The 21,260-nt window shown below is 51.1% G+C and overlaps 1 protein-coding gene across 1 annotated transcript in view; it reads left to right on the forward strand.

Moving 5' to 3' along the window:
- BDH1 (3-hydroxybutyrate dehydrogenase 1) overlaps nt 1-20,925 on the forward strand; it is a 41,357-nt gene extending 20,432 nt beyond the window's left edge. Inside the window, exons 5-7 of the mRNA XM_070582580.1 lie at nt 12,099-12,240; nt 18,600-18,752; nt 20,126-20,925. Coding sequence (XP_070438681.1) covers nt 12,099-12,240; nt 18,600-18,752; nt 20,126-20,595 — 765 coding nt within the window. The 3' untranslated portion in view covers nt 20,596-20,925. The remainder of the gene's footprint in view (nt 1-12,098; nt 12,241-18,599; nt 18,753-20,125) is intronic.
- The last annotated feature ends 335 nt before the right edge of the window (nt 20,926-21,260 follow it).

Consider the following 21,260-nt stretch of genomic DNA (forward strand, 5'->3'; position numbering starts at 1 on the left):
TTTACTAGGTGCTGTAGACGACTAAGACCTGGTCCTTGCCCCCATGGAGCTCACTGTCCAGTGGTGAGGGGACAACCATACACAGACACAGCTGGAGGAATTAGAGTGAAGAGGGTTCTCAGGGTTGTGCAAAGAATTTTTAATGAGACTACATAGAAGAAAGGGATTGATTCCGGCAGGACAGAGGAGGTAACATTTGTTCTGGGCCGTGGGGAGTGAACAATACTGTCGTAGGTGGAGACAGAGAGGAATGACCTGAGTGAATGCTTGGAAGCATGAGGCTCCTTTGGGACTCATCCAGTGGAATTTAGGGTGCATGAAGGGAAGCACTGTAAAAGTAATTAGGACATGAGCCTGCAAAAGTAATTAGGAGACAGTTCCCTCAATTTAGAGAGTTGTGCAACCATCACCACAATTCACCTTTAGAACATTCGCATCACTCAAACATTTCCCTCTTGACCATTTGCACACCTACCCACACCTACCTCTAGTCCTAAGTAGCCACTGATTTCTATTTCTTTCGATTTGCCTTTTCTGGACTATTCATATAAATGGAGTCATATAACGCATAGGCTTGTGTACCAGGCTTCTTTCACTTAGCAGAATGTTTTTGAGATTCATCTATGTTGTAGAATGTATCGGTAGTTCGTTCCTTTTTACTGCTGGATAGTATTCTATTGTATGGATATATCCTACATTAAAAAAATTCATTCACAGGGCCGCCCTGGTGGCACAGCGGTTAAGTAGTGCTCACCTTCTGCTTCGGCGGCCCAGGGTTCGCCTGTTTGGATCCTGGGTGCGGACATGGCACCACTTGGCAGGCCATGCTGTGATAGGCATCGCACGTATAAAGTAGAGGAAGATGGGCACAGATGTTAGCTCAGGGCCAGTCTTCCTCAGCAAAAAGAGGAGGATTGGCAGCAGATGTTAGCTCAGGGCTAATCTTCCTCAAAAAAAAAAAAAAGAAAAAGAAATTAATTCACTAGTTGATGGATATTTGGATAAAAATGTTTGGATTTTTGGCCATTATGAATAATGCTGCTATCAACATTCACATACATATCTCTGTAGACATGTGTTTGTACCTGGTTACTTTTAATGGAATCTAGAAACCAACACTGGGCATTAGGTATGCTCATTGCTAATAGGGCATTGCTGCTCCTTGTCTCTCTCAGTGGAGAGAGCTAAAAGATGTATAAATAATCAGACAGACATATATATATGCACACACTATATTTATTTATGTCTATATATCCCCTATCTACATTCTTATAAATATCACACATTCATAAGGTTATACTGACCTCCTATTCCAATTCAACATGACAGCATTCTTCCTTGCTTCTCTCACTCCATTTCGTTTCTTCCTTCTCCTGCAATTAGGACCTTGATTCGCAACTACGTCAATGTATTTACTCTCATTTGGCTAATCCTATAATACACACACAATCGCTTCAGAATTGCTACGTTCATACCATTACAAACAGCAAATCTAAGTTTTTGTGTCAGCTCAGATCTTCCAAGAAGCAGATGCCAAAATAGGATTAGATGTGCAAGAGATTGATCTGGGAAATGCCCGTAATGGCTAACGGGGAATGAGACAGGAAACGGCAGGGAACGCAGACTGCGATGCAGGTCAGTGAAAAGGCATTGGAAGGAAGGGGATGAGGTGGGCAGAGCTTCTGACTGCAGTCCAGGCAGGGCATCCCGTTTAGAATGATGGGGAACCCCAAGCGAAGGGCTCCTGCTGGAGGAGACCTGCCTCAGGCAGGAATGGCCCAGCATGCCTGCCGTGCTCAGCCATCATCTGACAGCAGCCCAGGCTAGCGTGCCCGTGGCTGTGGTCATGGCATTCAGGCCGCAGTGGATCTGACGGTGCAGCAGCCAGAGACCATCTGTCAACTGCTCCCACAGCAAGTTGTCCTGACCGGAGTTCTACTGTGGCCACCACTGTCGAGCTTAAGACTTTTTTAAAGTATTTTTTATCTATTGACTGAACATATACCAAGTACTATGTTTAAAAGTTACTTGGATTAATTCTCTTTTTATTTATCATTATACTATTTATTTGAAATACAGTTTGATTCATGTATTTGTTTGTATTTTGTTCCCCCTCGTTCCTGTTGATTTAATTTGTTTGGAATATGTAAAACATTAACAAGGCTGTAAAGTCAAAATTGTATAAAAAGGTGTACTCAAAACAGTGTTACTCTCCCACCACCTATCTTTTCCACTCCATTCTCTCCTTTCTCCCTTCTTACACAAATGTTTGCATACTGTGTGTGCCCTTTTGCACTTTAAAAAAAAAAAATTGACAATGTTTCATGGAAATCGCACCCTATGAGTTCACAGAGATCTTCCTCACTTTTTTTTAACAGCGTCATAATACTCCGTTGTGCGGGTGGACCATAGTTTACTCCTCCAGTCCCCTATATGTGAGCAGTTAGGTTGTTTTTCAATATTTTGCAATTACAAGTAATGCCACAATGAATAACCTTGTGCATATGTCTTTTTGTATTATTGGGGGTTTATCTTTAGGGTAAATTCCTAGGATTGAGATTACTCTTGTGTCAAAGGGTCTATAAAATATGTTGTCATTTTTAAAGATATTCTCAAATTTGCCACCATAAGGGTTGTGTATTTTACATTCCCACCAGCAATGTATGACAGTACCTGTTTCCACACAATTTCACCAACAGAGTGTGCTTCAAGCAAGACCCAAAAGTTGTTCACAGAGCCCCTGTACTCTCACGCTATTGGCCAGAACTTAGTCACATGGCCTTCCCTGGCCACTGTGGAGGCTGGGAAATGTAGTCAGTACTCTGAGACAATAGGTACCCTGCTGAAGGTCAGGGGTTCTGCTGCTGTAGAACAAGGGAAGAATGGGCATTTGGGACAATTTGTTGTCTCTGCTTAGTGGATGAGATATTTTTCTTTATTTTGAAGGCAGTAGGAGCCAAGGGAAGGAATTTTTTTTCATGCTGGGTTTAATATCTGTAAAAGCAATATCTGCTCAATGTAAAAATTTCAATAATATAAACACACACAAATAGCAATTTGCTTTGCCACAGTCTGAACATATTTCCAGATCAGAGAAGAGTTTATTTGTCCTTTTAATTTTTGTTTCTTTTAAATTATGGAAGTAATACATATTCATAGTAGATTCAAACAGTACGGAAGTGGATGATATAAAAAAGTGAAGTCTTTGTACTTCAGTCTTTTGCCCCAAAGTAACTAAAATGCATGTGTGCACATTGCTTGTGACTTTTGCTATTATAAACAAAGCCACATTTGTAATCTTGCACATATCTTTGCATCCTTTCACTAGTAATTCTTAGCAAAAATTTCTAGATGTGAAAGTACTAGGTGGAAAAGTGTGCAGATTTTAGATTTTATTCAAATCTGCCAAACTGCTCCCCTAAAAAGCTGTAACAGTGTCTGCTCCCTCTGACAGGGTATGAGAGAACCTGTTTCAGGAGGGATTTGGAGGCGATGGGTGTGGCCTGCTTGGAGCTGGGTTTTCTGCATAAAGCGGACCTGCCTCAGCAGGTCCTGGCAGGAGCTACAATGCCACACAGCGCTTTGAGCCTTTAAAGTTCCTTGTCCATAAGTTTAGCACCTGTGCCATTGTGCTCGCTTGTCCGGTGACACAGAGGCCGCACCCTGATTCCAGAGCGCAGTGCAGAGGCTGCTCCGTGCTGCAGAGGAGCCTTCAAGAGGGTGTAGGGACCTTGGGTTCTAGTCCCAGATCAGCCATTAACCCAGGGACTGGGCAAATACTTCCCCTCCCTGAGCCCCAGTCTGCTCTTTATAATAAGAGGGTTGGACTGGGCGATCGTAGGTCCTTCCACTCCTGGTAATTCCATGATTCAATGACTGGAATTTCAAAGAAAATACCAGACAAGATCACTGCCAGGTTGTGTAGGTTAGTGTCTACCTCTTAACTATTTTGGTGTCATGGTCTGTCTTTTCTGGTCAAAAGCTAGAGGGGGCAGAAGTCACTAGGGCTCTGAAGAATGTGTTTCTACTCATATTAGTTATGCAAATCCAAAAGGTCAGAGCCACCAGAGACTAAGGACAAAGTGCCATAGGAGCTGGAAACAGGAAATTCTTCCAGCCGATTCTGAGACGTTAAGCCGCGTGATGGATTCCAGCTGCCTCTGCACCCACACACTCTGCCTGCTCTTATCTCGACTCACTCTCCTCCTGTGCTTCAGATCTCAGTGCCTCGGGCCAAGTCAAGGACGTGGCTCCAGCAGATGTCTCCACTGTCCTACATCATTAACCTCTCTCTCTCTACAGGGTCATTTTGGCACATGTGCACATGCACACAGATATACACACACACCTGACACAATCCCACATCCCGTGTGCACTACTACCCCGTTTCTCTGCTTCCCTTTGTAGAAAAGCACCCCAAAGGGTTGTTTGTACTAGATACATTCATTTATTTGCTTCCCATTTTTTGTCCAACCCGCCCAGGTGGAACTTTCGCACCATCACTCTGTTTATTTGTTCGTTCATCCAGCAAACATTCATTGAGCACCTCCTCTGAGCCGGCAGTGTTCTCTGCTGGAGACACAGGATATACCATTCAGTGAAAAGTTCTCGCCCTTGTGGAGCTTACACTGAGGGGGAGAAATAGACAAGGAGCAAGGTAAATAAGTAAATTGCTTCTCTGTGGGATGATAAAAGCAATGGAGAAAAATGAAACAGGAAAAGATGGAGGGTGAAAGTGGTAGAGGGGTGTTCAGTTTTAAAGAGGGAAGAACGACCTCGCTGAGGAGGTGACATTGAGGGGAGGAGAGGGAGAAAGTCTTGTAGATATGAGAGGGAAATGGGGACAGCCCAGCCAAAGCCCTGAGGAGGGTGTGGGCTGGAGAAAGAGCGGGAGGCTTCTGTGGCTGTAGCCGAGAGAGAGAGAGCGAGAGCGAGAGCGAGAGCGAGAGCGAGAGAGAGAGAGAGAGAGAGAGAGAGAGAGAGGGAGGGGAGTCGTGTGAGGTGAGAATGGGGGGCTGAGATCCTGTATCAGGGAAGGAACAGACTGCCTCTCTCCGGGAGCACAGGGAGGGCTTGATGGGCCAAGGTGGCATCTCATCGCCATCTGGAAGGACGAACAGGAGTTCCCTGGGATGGGGGGAGGTGGCATATCCAGGCATTGCCGGTAGCTTGAGGTAGCTGAAGCCCAGTGCCCTTGTGGAGGGAGAGATGAGCTGGGAAAGGAAGGCAGGACTGGACCAGGAGGGGCCCCAAGAGCCTCTGACACGGACGCCAACAGCCCCCATTTTGCCAGACCCATTGGCCACTTCTCAGACCATATCACACTCAACCTGCAGACCTGACCAGACAAATCACTTGCTTGTACCACTTTATTTCTTGACTTCATGGAGCCCTGTTCTTCTGGTTTTTCTCCATCTCCCTTGTTAGCTCCTCCTTTGGCTCATCCTAGAGCTGTTACATGCCCAGTGTTTCTACTGTGTGTGATAGATGCTCACATGTAACATGTACCGAGTGTCCTCACATCCTGCCTTGAGGTGCTAGACACCTAACAATAAATGCCGAGAGACTGTCAGATCTCGCTGGCAGGCTTCGCCCATCGCCTGCCTCAGTACTGTAATAAGTTGGGGTGGAAGGGGGTGAGCGGTTGGACAGAGTTGTTGGTATGCTGTACTATTTTCCTTCTCGTCTCAAGTGAAATGAACTGGGCTTCAAGACAACTAGTTGGAGAGCTTACCTTTTGTATCCTGGAGTCTGAGGCCACAGAATGGAGTGTTAATGTTTACCCAAGGAAATCTAAAGACCCCAAATGAGGCCAGAAGTGGCTTGTCTGGAAGCAGAGCTGAGAGAGCTGCATAGAGAAAGGCTGTCTTTCACCCAGACAGGACACTGTTGCCTGGACCCCATGGGGGCAATGGGGAGAGTTGACTGGAGTCATCTTAAGGGCACCTGTCCAGTGAGACTCCTAGGAGGGTCCGTGTGTCCCCAGCCAGAGGGGTGCCTCACTGAAGTCCAGACTGAGGAAGAAGATGCCCAGCTGGAGGAGGGAATGGCTGGAAGAGGGAATGGCACGGGAGGTCTTCAGTGGAGGGAACCCACAACAGCATCCCAAGAAGGGAGGGCCAGCTCTTATGCATCTGCCGTCCCAGGGCACCAACTGCAGACACTGATGGCACCACCCTCAGAAGACTACAGTCTTGTTTGCCAGTCCCTGGATCCAGCCCTGAAAGGGTCAGAGGTTAAGGAGCAGGAGAGGAGGAGGAGCTAGAGAATAATGAGACAGACAGCCTCCACCCCTGCTGGCGTCCCAGCCTGCTTCCCGCACTCCGTCAGGCCTGGGTCAGGGCAGGCTCTGAAGTGGATACAAGTTTGAGAGTTTGGGTATTGAAAGCAGGCTGGGCGGGAGTTACTTGATTAGTAGTCTGAACTGGACTCTTTATACCAAACAAAGAGGTTCTCTATTATCTGAGAATAAGTGGGAAAGCTACAAGGTTTTGCCGGAAATTTCATCCAGGGGTGGAAAAAATAGCTTAGAGAGGAAGTTAAAGGGATAGTGAAAGAAGTGGGTTTATCAATAAACCAGTTACACAGGCACCAGCACAGGAGGATCAAAAGCTTGTCCCTGAGCAGCAAGATAGACCTGGACAAAGACAGAAACCCTGGAGCCAGGAGGGCAGTGTGGCGGTGGCCTAAGGACAGGTGGATCTGAAGGGGACAGGCTGCCATAGTCTGTAGCCTACGGGCTGAGGGCGGTTGGGAAAGGTTTCCTTTGAAAAGCTGGAGGCAAACTGGCCGTCTCTGTCCCTGCGGATGAGGACTCGTGGGGAGGTCTGTCCGGCGAAGGTAGGCGGATGGGGTTTGTCTCCTGGGGGCCTGAGTGCTGAGCCTGGAGCTGTGGGCAGTAAGACCAACTCCCAGTTTCCTCGGAGAGAACACTCTTGGCTGCCAAGCTGCCAAACAAAGTTCATGTAGGTACCCTGACCTGGAATGAGGGGCTTCCTCTGGGGACCCCAGCGGCAGGGGCTCAATGCTGCCTAGAGGCACAAGGAGAGGTCTGGTGTGGGCGTCTGAGAGTTGCTGAGAGATAGCAGCAGGGTTAACAAAGTCCAGAAAGAGGGGAGGACGCTCAGGTCCCTCTCATGCATCTCAGCTGGAATGTGTTCTGTTGGAAGGAGACATCAGCACCCCTTTGGCAACCCAGCCCACTTGGGCTCTGCTCCCAGGGGCGTTTGAGGAGCCAGAATGCGAAGACTGCGTTAAAACAAGATACGTGTTTTCCTGGTGCCTGTGTGCTGTCTGGAAAGGAGACGTGTCTGTGGGCACCAGCCCCTCTGGACTGGAGATGGGATCACAGGGAGTTCCTTTCTGGTGGGCCCTCTGTGGGAACGGCGGCAGAAGCCCCAGGCCTGTCTGCTCCCCTGTAGATGGAACACCTGCCCTGTCGTTTGGGGAGGTTGGCATACCGAGGGGTTTTCAGAGCCGAGCCTTGGCCTAACCAAGCCTCACAGCTGGCTGCTCTGTGCAAAGGTGACTCTGGGTGTGGCTGCCACCCCCGGTGCCAGGCTGGGCAGAGCCTGGGGGGCCATGCCATTTTGCTTCTGCCAGGGCCACCGGGGAGGCTCCCTGGAGACAATGACAGTTCAGAGGTGGAAGAGATCTGAGAGGGGGATCAGCCTGACCTCCTGTCTGATGCTAGGTTGTCTCTGCACCACGTTCCCCACCCTGCCCCAACCCCCACCTCCACCCTCATTGTTGCAACACCTCCCAGCAGTCCGTGCCATCTTCTGCCTGGGAAAGTCACTCTTCATTGTGAGCTGAGTTTAACTTCTTGGCCCTGGTTCTGTTTTCTGGGCTGCACACAATAAGTTGGCTCCCTCACCATCGTGTTCTCCCTGAGTCTCACCTCCAGAGTGATTATAGGCATACTTCATTTTATTGCACTTCACCGATACTGTATTTTTTACAAGTTGAAGGTTTGTGGCAACCCTGCACTGAACCAGTCTATCGGTGCCATTTTTCCAACAGCATTTGCTCACTTTGTGTCTCTGTGTCACATTTTGGTAATTGTCACGATGTTTCAAACATTATTATTGTTATTATTATAATGAAATTTGTCATGGTGGTCTGTGATAAGTGATCTTTGATTACTAGTGTAATTTTTTGAGGGGGTGCCACAAATTGCGCCCACATAAGATGGTGAACTTAGTCGGTAAATGTTGCGTGTGTGCTGACTGCCCCACTGACAGCTATTCCCCGTCTCTCTTCCTCTCCTTGGGCTCCCTTATTCCCTGAGACACAACAATATTGAAATTAGGCCAATTAATAACCCTACAATGGCCTCTAAGTGTTCAAGCGAAAAGAAGAGCTGCACATCTCTCATTTTAAATCAAAAGCTGGAAGTGACTAAGCTTAGTGAGGAAGGCATGTCAAAAGCCAAGACAGGCCAAAAGCTAGGCCTCTTGTGCCAAACAGTTGGCCAAGTTGTGAAGGCAAGGGAAAAGTTCTTGAAGGAAAGTAAAAGTGATCCTCCAGTGAACATACTATAAGAAAGCGAAGCAGCCTTATTGCTGATGTGGAGAAAGTTTTAGTGGTGTGGATTGAAGATCAAACCAGCCACAACATTCCCTTAAGCCAAAGCCTGACCCAGAGCAAGGCCCTAGCTCTCTTCAATTCTATGAAAGCTGAGAGAGGTGAGGAACCTGCAGAAGAAAAGTCTGAAGCCAGAAGTTGGTTCATGAGGCGTACAGAAAGAAGCCGTCTCCACAACCAAAAAGTGCAAGGGGAAGCAGCAGGTGCTGATATAGGAGCTGCAGCAAGTTGTCCAGAAGATCTAACCAAGATAACTAGTGAAGGGGCTACACTCAACAACGGATTTTCAATGTAGATGAAACAGCCTTATATCGGAAGGAGATGCCATCTAGGACTTTCATAGCTAGAGTGGAGAAGTCAATGCCTGGTTTCAAAGCTTCAGAGGACAGGCCTGACTGTTGTTAGGGGCTAGTGCAGCTCGTGACTTTAAGTTGAAGCCAATGCTCCTTTTTCATTCTGAAAATCCTAGGGCCCTTAAGAATTATGTGAAATCTACTCTGCCTGTGCTCTATAAATGGAACAACAAAGGCTGGATGATAGCACATCTGTTTACTGCATGGCTTACTGAATATATTAAGCCCACTATTGAGACCTTCTGCTCAGAAAAAAAGATTCCTTTCAAAGTATTACTGGGCATTGACAATGCGCCTTGGTCACATAAGAGCTCTGATGGAGGTGTGCAACGAGATTAATATTGTTTTCATGCTTGCTAACACAACACCCATTCTGCAACCCATGGATCAAGGAGTAATTTCAACTTTCAAGTCTTATTATTTAAGAAAAACATTTAATAAGGCTATAGCTGCCATAAGTACTGATTCCTCTGGTGGATCTGGGCAAAGTAAATTGAAAATTCTCTGGAGAGAATTCACCATTCTAGATTCCATTAAGAACGTTCGTGATTCATGGGAAGAGATCAAAATATCAGTATTAATAGGAATCCAGAAGAAGTTGATTCCAACCCTCACGGATGACTTTGAGGGGTCCAAAACTTCAGTGGAGGAAGTAACTGCAGATGTGGTGGAAACAGCAAGAGGATGAGAATTAAAAGTGGAGCCTGAAGATGTGAGTGAATTGCTGCAATCTCTTGATAAGACTTTAACAGAGGAGGAGTTGATTCTTATGGAGGAAGAAAGAAAGTGTTTTCTTGAGATGGAATCTACTCCAGGTGAAGATGCTGTGAAGATTGTGGCAATGACAACAAAGGACTTGGGATATGACATAAACCTAGCTGATGAAGCAGCTTCAGGGATTGAGAGGACTGACTCCAATTTTGAAAGAAGTTCTACTGTGGGTAAGACGCCATCAGACAGCATCGCATGCTGCAGAGAAACCAATCGTGAAAGGAAAAGTCAATTGATGCGAGGGACTTCACTGTTGTCTTATTTCAAGAAATTGCTACAGCCACCCCAAGCTTCACAACCACCACCCTGATCAGTCAGCAGCCGTCAACATCAAGGCAAGACCCTCCACCAGCAAATAGATTATGAATCGCTGAAGGCTCAAAGGATGGTTAGCAATTTTTAGCAATGACTTTTTAACTAAGGCATATGCATTGTTTTTTAGACATGATGCTATTGCACACTTAATAGACTACAGTATAGTGTAAGCATAACTTTTATACGCACTGGGAAACCAAAAAATTTGTGTGACTCACTTTATTGCGGTGGTCTGGAACCAAACCCACATCTCCAAGGTACGCCTGTATCTCCAGCACCTTTGGCCCTATTTCACGTGGTCACTTCACCATTCTTTCCTATGTCCCTCTGTGGTTGTATGATGCAGGTCCTCCAGTCATGGGGTTAGGGTCCTCCTGGTTCAAACCACTTATGAGGCTCAGCCCAACCCATGGAGAACTTTCCACTGCTAACATATGCTGACTATCCTATGCTTCCTACTCTGGCCCTTGTCGGGCATGTTTGCTTTAGTACCAGTCGTATGTGCCCTGAGCAAGCCCTTGACTGAGAGTGGGCATTTCTCCCTCACTTCATCCTCTGGCAGCTGCTCCTGTCCTCTTGTAAGATACACCACTGTTGCATGCACCACTAAGAAAAGACACTGCCAATTAAATTATGACTGACAGTGTTTACTTTTCACATCGATTGTAGGTCATCCGTATGGTGGAAAAAAATACGTGTCATAGAATTGACGAAATATGGTAATACAACCTGCCTCATGACGAGAGGACTAATGAGATAACTCATGTCAAGTGCTCAGCACAGTGTGAAGCACAGTAAACACTGCATAAATGACAGCTACTTTTATTCACATTCTCCGCCAGCTCACCACTGCCCCGAGCAGCTTCCTGCCCACTCCAGCCTCGGGTCCCACCACTTCCTTATGCCTCTGCTCTGCCTGCAATGGCAGCACCCTCTTCCCTCTTCCTGAAGTGCCCTGTCCCCAGGGCCCCCTCTGGTTAATGCCCTCAGCAGTCACCAACTTCGGAAGGCCTTCCCTGCCTGCCTCGCCTTCGGTGCAGCCTCCCACCTCCCACAAGCTTCCATGCTGCAAATACTCCCCGTGTTGTTTGCTGACTCATCTGTCTGCTCCCCTAAAATGTGACTGTTCGAGAACAGGGCCTGAGTTGTTATTTTTTTGTCTCCAGTTCTCAGCACAGTGCCCGAACATGATAGAGGCCCGAGAAATGTTTGCTGAGTGAGTGACACTTTGTTATGGTTAATAATACTTGAATTTGCATAGCACGTTATGGTTTAACAGCTTTTTAAATAAAGGTTTCCTCATTAACCTGAGCAGGTCAGGATAGGGGGTGATGTCCTTGTTTCCACCTGGAGCTGGAAAAACTGGGCACTCGTTAGGGGTGCACCTACGTGCCCAGAGCCTGGTCAGGGACTCAGCAGGACATAGAGCTTGGCCCTGGCCTCTTACCAACTTGGGGGGGATGGGCCCTTGGCTTGGGCCAGAGGTGGCAAACTGGCAGCCTGCTGGTCACATGTGGCCTGTGGATGTGCTTTGGTTCACACAGTGTTTTTTTAAAATGTGAATAAGTTGCCAACACTTAAAAAAATTAGGAGATTTCACGCAGAAAATTCCCAATTACAAGCTTAAAAATATAAGCATCTGGCAACCCTGGGCTTACATACACATGAGGACAACAGCCAGCAGGGGTTGAGAGGCGAGGCGTTTGCTCCCCTGCCAAGTCCCTACCCTTCTCATCGTCTGATACCCACACGCCTGGCCCTGGTATGTGTTGAGTTTGCAACCTCTGCTTAGAGAAAGAGTGCTGCCAGGGGGGTCTGGGGGCTCCTGGTTGTGTCTATGGCACTTCTTCTGGTGCTTGATTTGTCATCAGTGCTTCAGGGTTGGGTAGAACCACCTGCAGGTGGAGAGCAGGTAGCAGCCCAGGTGGGCCTCCCGAGACCACCCCCTGCGGCTGTGAGTGAGCCCCAGCCTTTGGCAGGGACTAGGGGCCAGCTCCCTGCATTGGTCACGGTCTTCATCCTGGAGGCAGGGTGGGAAGGAGCGGGGTGAAGCAGCTCTTCTCTCCTCCCCAGGACAAAGGGGATGTTGGGGTCAAGGAACTGGACAGCCTGAAGAGTGATCGACTGAGAACCATCCAACTCAATGTCTGCAAGAGCCAGGAGGTGGAGGCAGCAGTGGAGACCGTCCGCTCCAGCCTGGGGGACCCTGAGAAAGGTAGGGGCACCTGGGGCAGCAGGGCAGTGCACAGGCCACTCTGAGGATGCCCTTCCTAAACCACCCCCCTCCATTTGCTGGTATCCTGCCAGAGACCGCTTTCCTTATTGTTCAAGCTCTTCCTCCTGCCCAGTAGGAGGAAGCGGGTTAAATTAAACACACCCGTGCAATAAGGCAATATGAAATAAAGCCAGACGTGATTTCAGAAGCTACAGGAACCATGAATGGATGTGCACTGGTGCAGGTCACCTTGGCCAATGCTCACTGAATGCCCATTCTCGGCCAGGTACTGGGCCGATTGTTGGAGACGCAAAGATGGCCAAGACACAGACCCTGTCCCCAAGGACCTCACAGTTCTTTGGGGGGCTGACCCAGGTGATTTCCACATCCCCTCTCAGGGAGCAGCACAGGCCAGAGGGATGCCTTGGGGTGGGATGGGGAACAGGTCAGTTATGGCAGATTGTGGCAGAGACAACGAGTCAGGGGTCAAGTCTAGCGGAGGAGGTAGCAGCAAATGAGGTTGGGAGGGAGGTCGTCTGGGGCCTGGGGTGCTGGGTGAGGGAGCGTGGCTGCTCTCTTGAGAGCAGTGGGAGCCAGTGAAGAGGGGAATGACCTGGTCAGACCTGGGAAAGCTCACTCTGGGGACTGTGCCGAAAGTGTGAAGGGTGGATTTAAAGGGGGAGCATGAGTGGGAGAGGCCTGAACAAGGGCAGAGGATGCTGGGAGAGAGCGGGGATCAGACTTGGGGAGTACTGAGAAGACAAAGCTGGCTGGACGTGCTGACTGATGCACGTGGGGTTGTGGGAGAGGCAGGGGGTCTGTCTCCTGGACACCTGGCGCCCCTTGCTAGAGGAGCAGGTTGAGGGACCAGAAGACGCTGAAGTGCCCATGGGATGCCCTGGGGGAGTGTCCGGGCTGGAGATGGGGTGTCCAGGGTTGGAGGTGAGACTAGGAGTGGATGAGATGCAAGGAGGGCACTCCTGGGGAACATGAGCAATTAGGGCCCGGAGAAGGGGAAGAGACAGCTGTGAGAGAGGTTGGGTCCAGCACCCCAGAGCTAAAGGAACAGACAATTTGGGGGACAGTAGCCAACAGGGTCACATTCTGCAGAAAGTTCCCATAACATAAAGACTCAAGCGTTCTCCTGGTTCAGCGCATGGAGGATCTCGGTGGGGGGGCTCTGTTCTAGAGCAGAGGGGAGGGGATGCCAGCGTGGTGGTGCTGCCTGGGGAAGCCAGTCTGGTCTACTCGCTTCATCTCTGACGTGTACCTGTGAGCTTCCTGACAGCCCAGGCAGAAAGGGCATGCCTCCTTCAGCTCTCTGCTTTCCCACAGCACAGGGTGGGGGCAGTTCTCCTGAGTGGTGACTTCAGTGGCTGGTAGGGAGCAGAGAAGGGGTGGGGTGACCAGGGCCTGTGCTGGGCACCCTGCTGAGCATTATCAGTCAGGTGGAGATGCCTCAGAAGCTCTTGTGCTGTGTGGCTGTCAGAGAAGCCGTTGCTTGGACTACCAGCCTGTCACTGATCGTCACCTTGTCAGCCCAGTGCTGCTCCCCTCCCCACCCCACAGCAGGCCATTCCCAGGCCCTCTGCTCTCTGAGGAGAGGCCTGTGAGTTCCCAAGCTCACTGAATATCTGCCTACGAATTAACAGGCAGAGCCAGGGCTCCTGTCCCATTAGGAGAAGGCAGGCTGGGTCCCACTGGGATGGCCACCAGCTCGGAAGGTACAGCCTGCATCACCCCCTTCCTGGTGGTAAATCCTCCTCTGCTCGCCTTCCCTGGTGGCCGGGGTGTCATCTTCATAAACTACTAGGCAGGAAAACAGCTGCAGTCAGCGCCACAAAGCCACTTCATTCCTGCCTGTGGGGGGGGGGAAGGGGGGGCGGTGCTGATTAGCATGCCCGTGGGAAGGACTCATCACGTAGACCTGAGCACAGAGTGGGGCTGCACCAGGGCTGAGGGCTGCTCAGGCCCTGGTTCTTGTCCCCTGCCACCGGGGCAGAACCACCTCCGTTCCCCGTACTGGTCTGGCCAGTTAGCCTAATAGGCAAGGGAGCCCACGGGGGAGGCACTCAGCCCCCCGCCCCTGGACCAGGTGCCAGCTCCTGCACCAGCCCTGATGCGTAAACCCTTCCCTGCCGCCCTTCTCCGCGGGACGCATTCCAACGGGGGCTCATAAACCGCTCACCACGATCTTACTTACTAATATTGCATTTTGGGGAAAAAGATTTGAAAATTTTTAGGTCTGAAAAAGAAAATAAATCCGTCAGATATGTGGTTGTGCAGGTCTCTCTCTCTCCCCCTCTCCTCCTGCCCTCCCTCCACCCCCACCTCACCCGGGGGGGCCCCCCAGACGGTGTCTTTTTCCCAGTAAAGCCGCTGGATTTTTCCCTTCTCTGGCAATGCTGTTTTTGAACTCCAGGTGGCGCCCTCCCAGAGCTTTCAGACCAGCTTGCTGTCCCTAAGCAGGCGGCTGCTTCTGACTCACACTCCACTCAGGCAGGAACTTTCGAGGAGACAAGTGGAGGGCACGTTTTGATGGCTCGTTTGGTGCCCTTCACCCTGGCTCTGTGGAACAGTTGCTGCCAACAGGGGAGCCAGCCATGGGGGTGAGATGAAGGGACTGTCTGATTAGAGCAGGTGAGCCATCTGCCACCAGCTCTCTGCTCCCCAACACGACTGTGAGGGACTGGACATCTGGAGCCTGTAAACAGCACTCACCTCTTCCACCCCAGGAAAGGTCAAGTGAGAGGGCCAACCGGCAGGCTGTGAGCGTGGTCTGATCTGGAAGCCACTTAACCTCGCAGGCAGTAAGCATTTATTGAGTACCTGTTGTTTGACTGGTAGTGTGCTGAGCATCAGACAGGTCTGACCTGGCAGGAGGAGTTTGCGGTCGGACACCAGGGGGAAGTCAGTGGCTTCACGGCAGGACCTGTGAGCAACGGTCACAGCACTGGGGATGTTATGCACGGACAGGGAGGCCCTATTATCTGGGATGCCCTCAGTCTGGGAGTGAGAAGACGGGATTTACTCTGAGCTTCACCTCTTACTGGAAGGGTGACCTTAGGCTTGTGCCTTCACCTGTGTGGGCCTCGCCTTGCCCAACTGTGAAGTGGGAGAAGTGCTCAGAGAGCCCTCCTGTGCTCACACCTAGGTCCACCCGCTGCAGGAGTGCGTGGAATTTCAACAGAAAGCTGCTCTCACGCTGAGGGGCGAGGGAGCTGAGCAGAGGCAGGAGGGCCACTGTCAGAGGGGTAGCAGGCTGTTCAGGCCTTAGGAGGACCGAACACATGAGGGGGAGTGGGTGAGAAGCGTGGAAAAGGAAGCCTCACATCCCCACTAGGAAAGGGAGCCATCACACCAGGAAGAGACAGACAGGGGAGGAGAGCGTGGCTGAGGAGCTTCGTGAGGATGGAGGTGGGGGAGAGAAACAGAGACAGGGAGACCCAGAGAGGCTTCTAATACAGGGAGGTGGTAACAAGGACCCAAACTAATGCTGTGGAAACAGGAAAGAAGACAGCGATCCTAGTGACCCAGCAGAGAAAGCCAACGGCAGGACAGGGTTAAACATATCCCCTCATACAGCCTGAGTCCTAATTCTGTCCTGTCCGCCTGTTAGCTGGGTGACATTGAGCAAGGTGCTTAGCCTCTCTGAGCCTCAGTTGCCTCATCCAGATATGGGACAGTTCTGTGTCTGCTGTGTAGGTTGGCTGTGAGGATGAGGTGAGTTAATGGATGCAAAGTGCTGAGTTCAGGGCCTGGCAGCTGTCCTCTGACCCTTCTCAGTGAGATTAACAGTACTCGGTGACTCATTATTTGGGGAGAAGTGAAGGAGCTGGAGGAGTCAAAGGTGAAAGTGAAACTACTAACAAAAAGGAGGAGCTGGCTGGGGTAGCTGGGAACTTGATGTATTGGTGTGGGCAGGGTGGGTTGGGGACCTGTGGGACATTCAGGTGACAGTGACCATCAGGAGGAGGAGACTAGGGTTAGGAGAGAATGCCGACTCCCGAGGGACCCCTGGGAGCCGTGGACGCGGAGGTGATGCTGGGCCGTTACAGACAGCTGTGGTCCAGGCCAGTGGGAAAGTAGTGAGTGTTTTCAGTGTTGGCCGAGGACTCCAGAGAGCTCCTGCGTCCACAGAGCATTACTGCGTATCAAGTCAGCCGTGCTCTGATCCGGGAGCAGTGTGCTTTCATGGGTCAAGTTCAATGAAAGCTTTTTGGATATCTGTGTCAGATGTAATTAATTTTTAGATGGAAAAAAGACTGTGTATTTTGGGTCATGTGATACTGCCCTGTATGAATCAAACACAAAGTGGCTGCAAAATTCCAAGAACTTAAAGAAGACCAAGCTGCCCAAGCACGGAGTGTAATTTGAGGGAAGGTGGCCTAGCACAGGACATGGGGGGACCCCTGCATCTAGGGCAGCAGGTGGAAGAAAGGTGCCAGGGAGGATGGAGGAGATGCCTGGGTATTATTAATGGCCAGGGAGGAGTCAGTGGCAAAGAACCAAGAGTAGTGCTCACACCGTGGAGAGGTTGAGGAGAGGGAAGACAGGGTAGTGTCCTTAGCATGTGGCACCTGGACACCCTGGAACAGGGTTGGGACCCAGAATAGCAGGGAAATGGGAAACTGGAGGGCGTGACTTCTGTTCTCAGGAGCCTGGCCAACGAGGAAGGAGAGCAGACAGTGGCATGACGACATGCTGGGGTACCCCGCAGGGTTAAGAGAAGTTTCTTCAGGACATGGAGACATGGTGTTTGTATTCACCTGACAAACATTTATTAAGCACCTAAAATGTACAACATTGAAGGGAAGGAGTGGGAGGCAAGGGAAGAGTTGAGGTTTCATGAAAGAGAGGATTGAGGGCCTATGGTGGTTTGGAAGGTGGAGGGTGAGGTGTGAGCCTCGGCAAGTGGTGAGAGGCCTCCTGTGCTCTGGGAAGAGGGGAGGGGGGATGTCTGCAGGGAGAGGGGCAGGCGCAGCTGTGGGGGTGGAGCGGCTGCGTCAGGAGGTCAGTGAGGGCGGAGGGCTGGCCCAGCCTCAGCCGCTGCGCTGCCTGGGGGAGCGGGAGTGAGAAGTTCAGGAGCACTTTGTTAACCAGCAATTTCCTTTCCCTAATAAATGGCCTTAATTCTCTGTAATTGAAGGAGACGGCACCAGAGGTCAGTTGACGAAGCTTTAATTTGGGTAACACGGAAGGAAAGCAGCTAGAGACCAATTACTGTGTCATTTACACAAACTCGTTTCCATGATTAACTTGGAAGCAAAGCGGGGCCTGAGCTGCGCAGGCGCAGGCGGGGCGCCCAGGAGGGCCGCTCTGCCCTGAGGCTGCGCCTTGGGAAGGAGGAGCTGCTTCCCTGAGGGTTTCCGCAACAAAGAGGCAGGGCGGGCTCTGTCCTGACGCTCGAGCCCATCCAGTCCTTGCAACATTCCTCCTTGCCGCTTCCCCCGGCTTGGCTCAGCCTTTGACTTACTGGGCGCACTGCAGCCAGTCCTGGCCGCTCATGGCCTCCCTTTCCCCAGCTGTAAGATTAGCTCTCAGACCAAGTGAACTCCAAGCAGCCTTCCAGTGCCAATGTTCTGTGTCTACAGAAGGCAGTGTCCCTTAGCTGGTCTTGCAGGAAACGGTCAACCCAAGGATACTTGAGGAGTGGACATTTGCTCTGACCCTGTACCCCGCCCCATAGGCCCACGCAAGGCTGAGGGATGTTCTCTACCTGCAAAGACCGGGTTTATACATGTGGGATATTGACGCACAGGTTACTGGGTCTGGGGGCTTACCATAGGATAACCAGCAAACAGTGCGTGGTCCAGACAGGGAGGTTAGAGGACGGAGTAATTGTTAGGTGGGTCTCAGGGTGGAGTGGGATGAGGGTGTGACCTGAGATCAAGGCTTGGCTGAGCCCCTAACTTGGATGCTGGGTCCGCTCTCCGGTCCTCCAGGCAGGGCTTGGCCTGGCTTCCAGCAAGAGAGAGAATGCAGGCAAAGGCTCAGAGGCGGGGATGCAATAAGAGGTGCCCGGGTGCTGAGTGCTGGGATGCGACTGGATGGAATAGAGTGGAAGTGAGTGAGGGGGCACCTGGCAGGGCTGGGTGGTGATGGGCCCAGAGAATCGATTAAAGCAGAAGATAAGGATTGGACTTTCTAGACTTAAGGGAGGCTCACAGCCAGCACTTGAGGCCTCTCTGTCTCCTGTTGTTCTTGGTGACTCTAGAAAGTGTCCCAAGAGCCTTGGGCAAGATGCCGGCAAGTCCTGGGAACAAGGCATGAGAGCGGGGAGGGGAAGGGGCTGCAGGCTGATGGGTGCTGGCTGAGGTGGGGCCCACATGGTGACTGTGCTTCTGTCCTGCTATCAGGCATGTGGGGCCTGGTTAACAACGCGGGCATCTCAACGTTCGGGGAGGTGGAGTTCACCAGCATGGAGACCTACAAGGAGGTGGCGGAGGTGAACCTCTGGGGCACGGTGCGGATGACGAAGTCCTTCCTCCCCCTCATCCGAAGGGCCAAAGGTGAGTCGGAAAGAGACCTCCCTCCAGCCCCCCGCACCTGCCCCACCTTTTCATCTTTGCTCAGAATGGAAAGAGGTCTCAGCAGATCCAGCATCCGCAGCCCAGTGAGGCTGAGCACATGGCTCCCAGGGGCCACGTGGGGCCCATGGATGGTGGCGAGTAGAGATGCCGTGGCCAGGTGGGTGGAAACGGACATGTGGCTTTCAGATAGTAGAGCAGGTAAGGGCCACAGTCTCTGCCCCAAAGGCTAAAAGCTTACAGCAGCAATCCCACACTGGGAACCTAATCTGGAGAAATAACCACCCTGTGCACAGAGCTGTGTGGACACCTCAGGCATCAATAGGGGTGTAAATTTTGGTATATCCATTCTGTGGGTTACTATGCCATAGTTAAAACGTGAGACAATTGTGCTCTAAGTGAAAATAATAATGATAATAACCAAGAATAGAAATTCGGAAAACACAAAATACCCAAACCGTGTGAGGTAGCCAAATGCAAGCAAACCACCTAAGAAGCCACTGACTCAGATTTTCACCCTAGAACAGCAAGCAATTCTGGCAAAAAGGGGAAGATCCATATGATCTATCCCACAGTCCCAGAAGTACAGGATGAACCCAGAGAGCAGCTGTAGGATTTTAGAGGAAAACCCCAACCCTTCAGTGACTTCTAACTTAGAGGTTTCTGAAAGGTGCTTCCCCACAGTGCCCAGGATGGGGCTGCCCGTTTACTTCCAGGGGCACACCCAGGGCGAGCGGGTCCCCGGTCTGCCTGGGCTTCCTCGGCTGGGCTGGGTGAGCTCCACCTCCATCCCGCTGCCCCCAGGGCTGGGAGAAGCTGTGGTCAGCTCCCAGCAGCCCTAGGCTTGGCCTGTGGGAGAGCCTTTCCAGGTCACCACTCTCTCCCCATGCCCGAGACTCTGCCCACATGTCCTAGCCTGAAGTCAGGTTCAGACCCTGCCCCTGCCCTGCTTACTTGCCCTACCAGGTGAACACAATTTGGGGTGAAAATGCAATGGGAGAATGTTCGAGGGGAGACACAGTTGTGTGTTGTCCATTATACTGTGCCCTCCTGGCATGCAGGCCTGCTTCCCTATCATTTCCCCTCCCCTGTCCTGCCCTGCACAGTGGGCTCCCCAGGAAGTATCAGGGATGCAGATGCTGATGTGTGGGCCTGAGCTAGCCTTGACTTCAAATGAGAAGGCTCCCTGACCCTGGATGGTTCAGAAGGCCAGGCCCCAGCCTGGCAGGCAGCAGAATAGGTGTGAGAGGCCAGGGGGCCAGGTTCCAGCCAGGCCTCCAAGGGCCTGCCAGGCCCCAGGCCCTCTGTGCCACCAGACAGTGCCTCTGAGCCGTGTTTGCTCTCTTCCTCTGTAGGCCGCGTCATCAACATCAGCAGCATGCTGGGCCGCATGGCCAACCCGGCCCGCTCCCCATACTGCATCAGCAAGTTCGGGGTGGAGGCCTTCTCCGACTGCCTGCGCTATGAGATGCACTCACTGGGCGTGAAGGTCAGTGTGGTGGAACCTGGCAACTTCATCGTTGCCACCAGCCTCTACAGTCCTGAGCGCATCCAGGCCATCGCCAATAAGATGTGGGACGACCTGCCTGAGGTGGTGCGCAAGGACTACGGCAGGAAGTACTTTGATGAGAAGATCGCCAAGATGGAGACTTACTGCAGCAGCGGCTCCACAGACACGTCCCCAGTCATCAACGCTGTCACCCATGCCCTGACCGCCGCCACCCCCTACACCCGCTACCACCCCATGGACTACTACTGGTGGCTGCGGATGCAGATCATGACCCACTTTCCTGGAGCAATCTCTGACAAGATCTACATACACTGAAGAGTTCTGCAGTGGCCTGTGGCTGTTGGGGAGCCTGGTGAGACAAGAGGAAGGGAGGGAGGAGCTTGTGTGGTCACCTCTTGATTACTCACTTGTGGATTATCCACAGCCCCAGGAGGACCCACTACCAGTTTTAGCGTTAACCAGAGGGGGTAGCCCAGACCAACTTGTGTGCACAGCGAGTAGCTGGGCCTTCTCAATCAGGGTGCGGAGGGGCAAGCAGGGCCCCTAAAGCTCAGGGCAAACCTGGTGCCTCCGTCTTTCTGGAGTTGATTTCACATGAAGATTTTGGGCAAACATCCTTATATTAAAAACAGATTTATTATAAAATAGAATCCGAATCCTTTACATTTTTAAGCCAAAACATCAGTTGGAAAAAAATGTATCTCATTTGATTCCTAAGCCAGCCTCATGAGTAAAAGGACAGATATTTTTTCTTTTGTACATGAAGAATTTGCAGCCCAAAGGGGATATATGAATAACCCTTTTATTGCTTATAAATGGTACAAGTAGTGTATTCCTGCCACTGCCATAGAAACGCTTCAGGTTTTGTGTCCGAGGGCTGTTCTGGATCCAGTTGTCTAGGAATCCTCTGCTGAGCTCTGAATCCCCACCTGAGCCATGCATACCCTGTGCCCACTGCGCACCTCTCTCCGTGTCCACAG

The sequence above is a fragment of the Equus przewalskii genome, chromosome 18 (assembly GCF_037783145.1).
Source record: "Equus przewalskii isolate Varuska chromosome 18, EquPr2, whole genome shotgun sequence".
Lineage (NCBI taxonomy): Eukaryota > Metazoa > Chordata > Mammalia > Perissodactyla > Equidae > Equus > Equus przewalskii.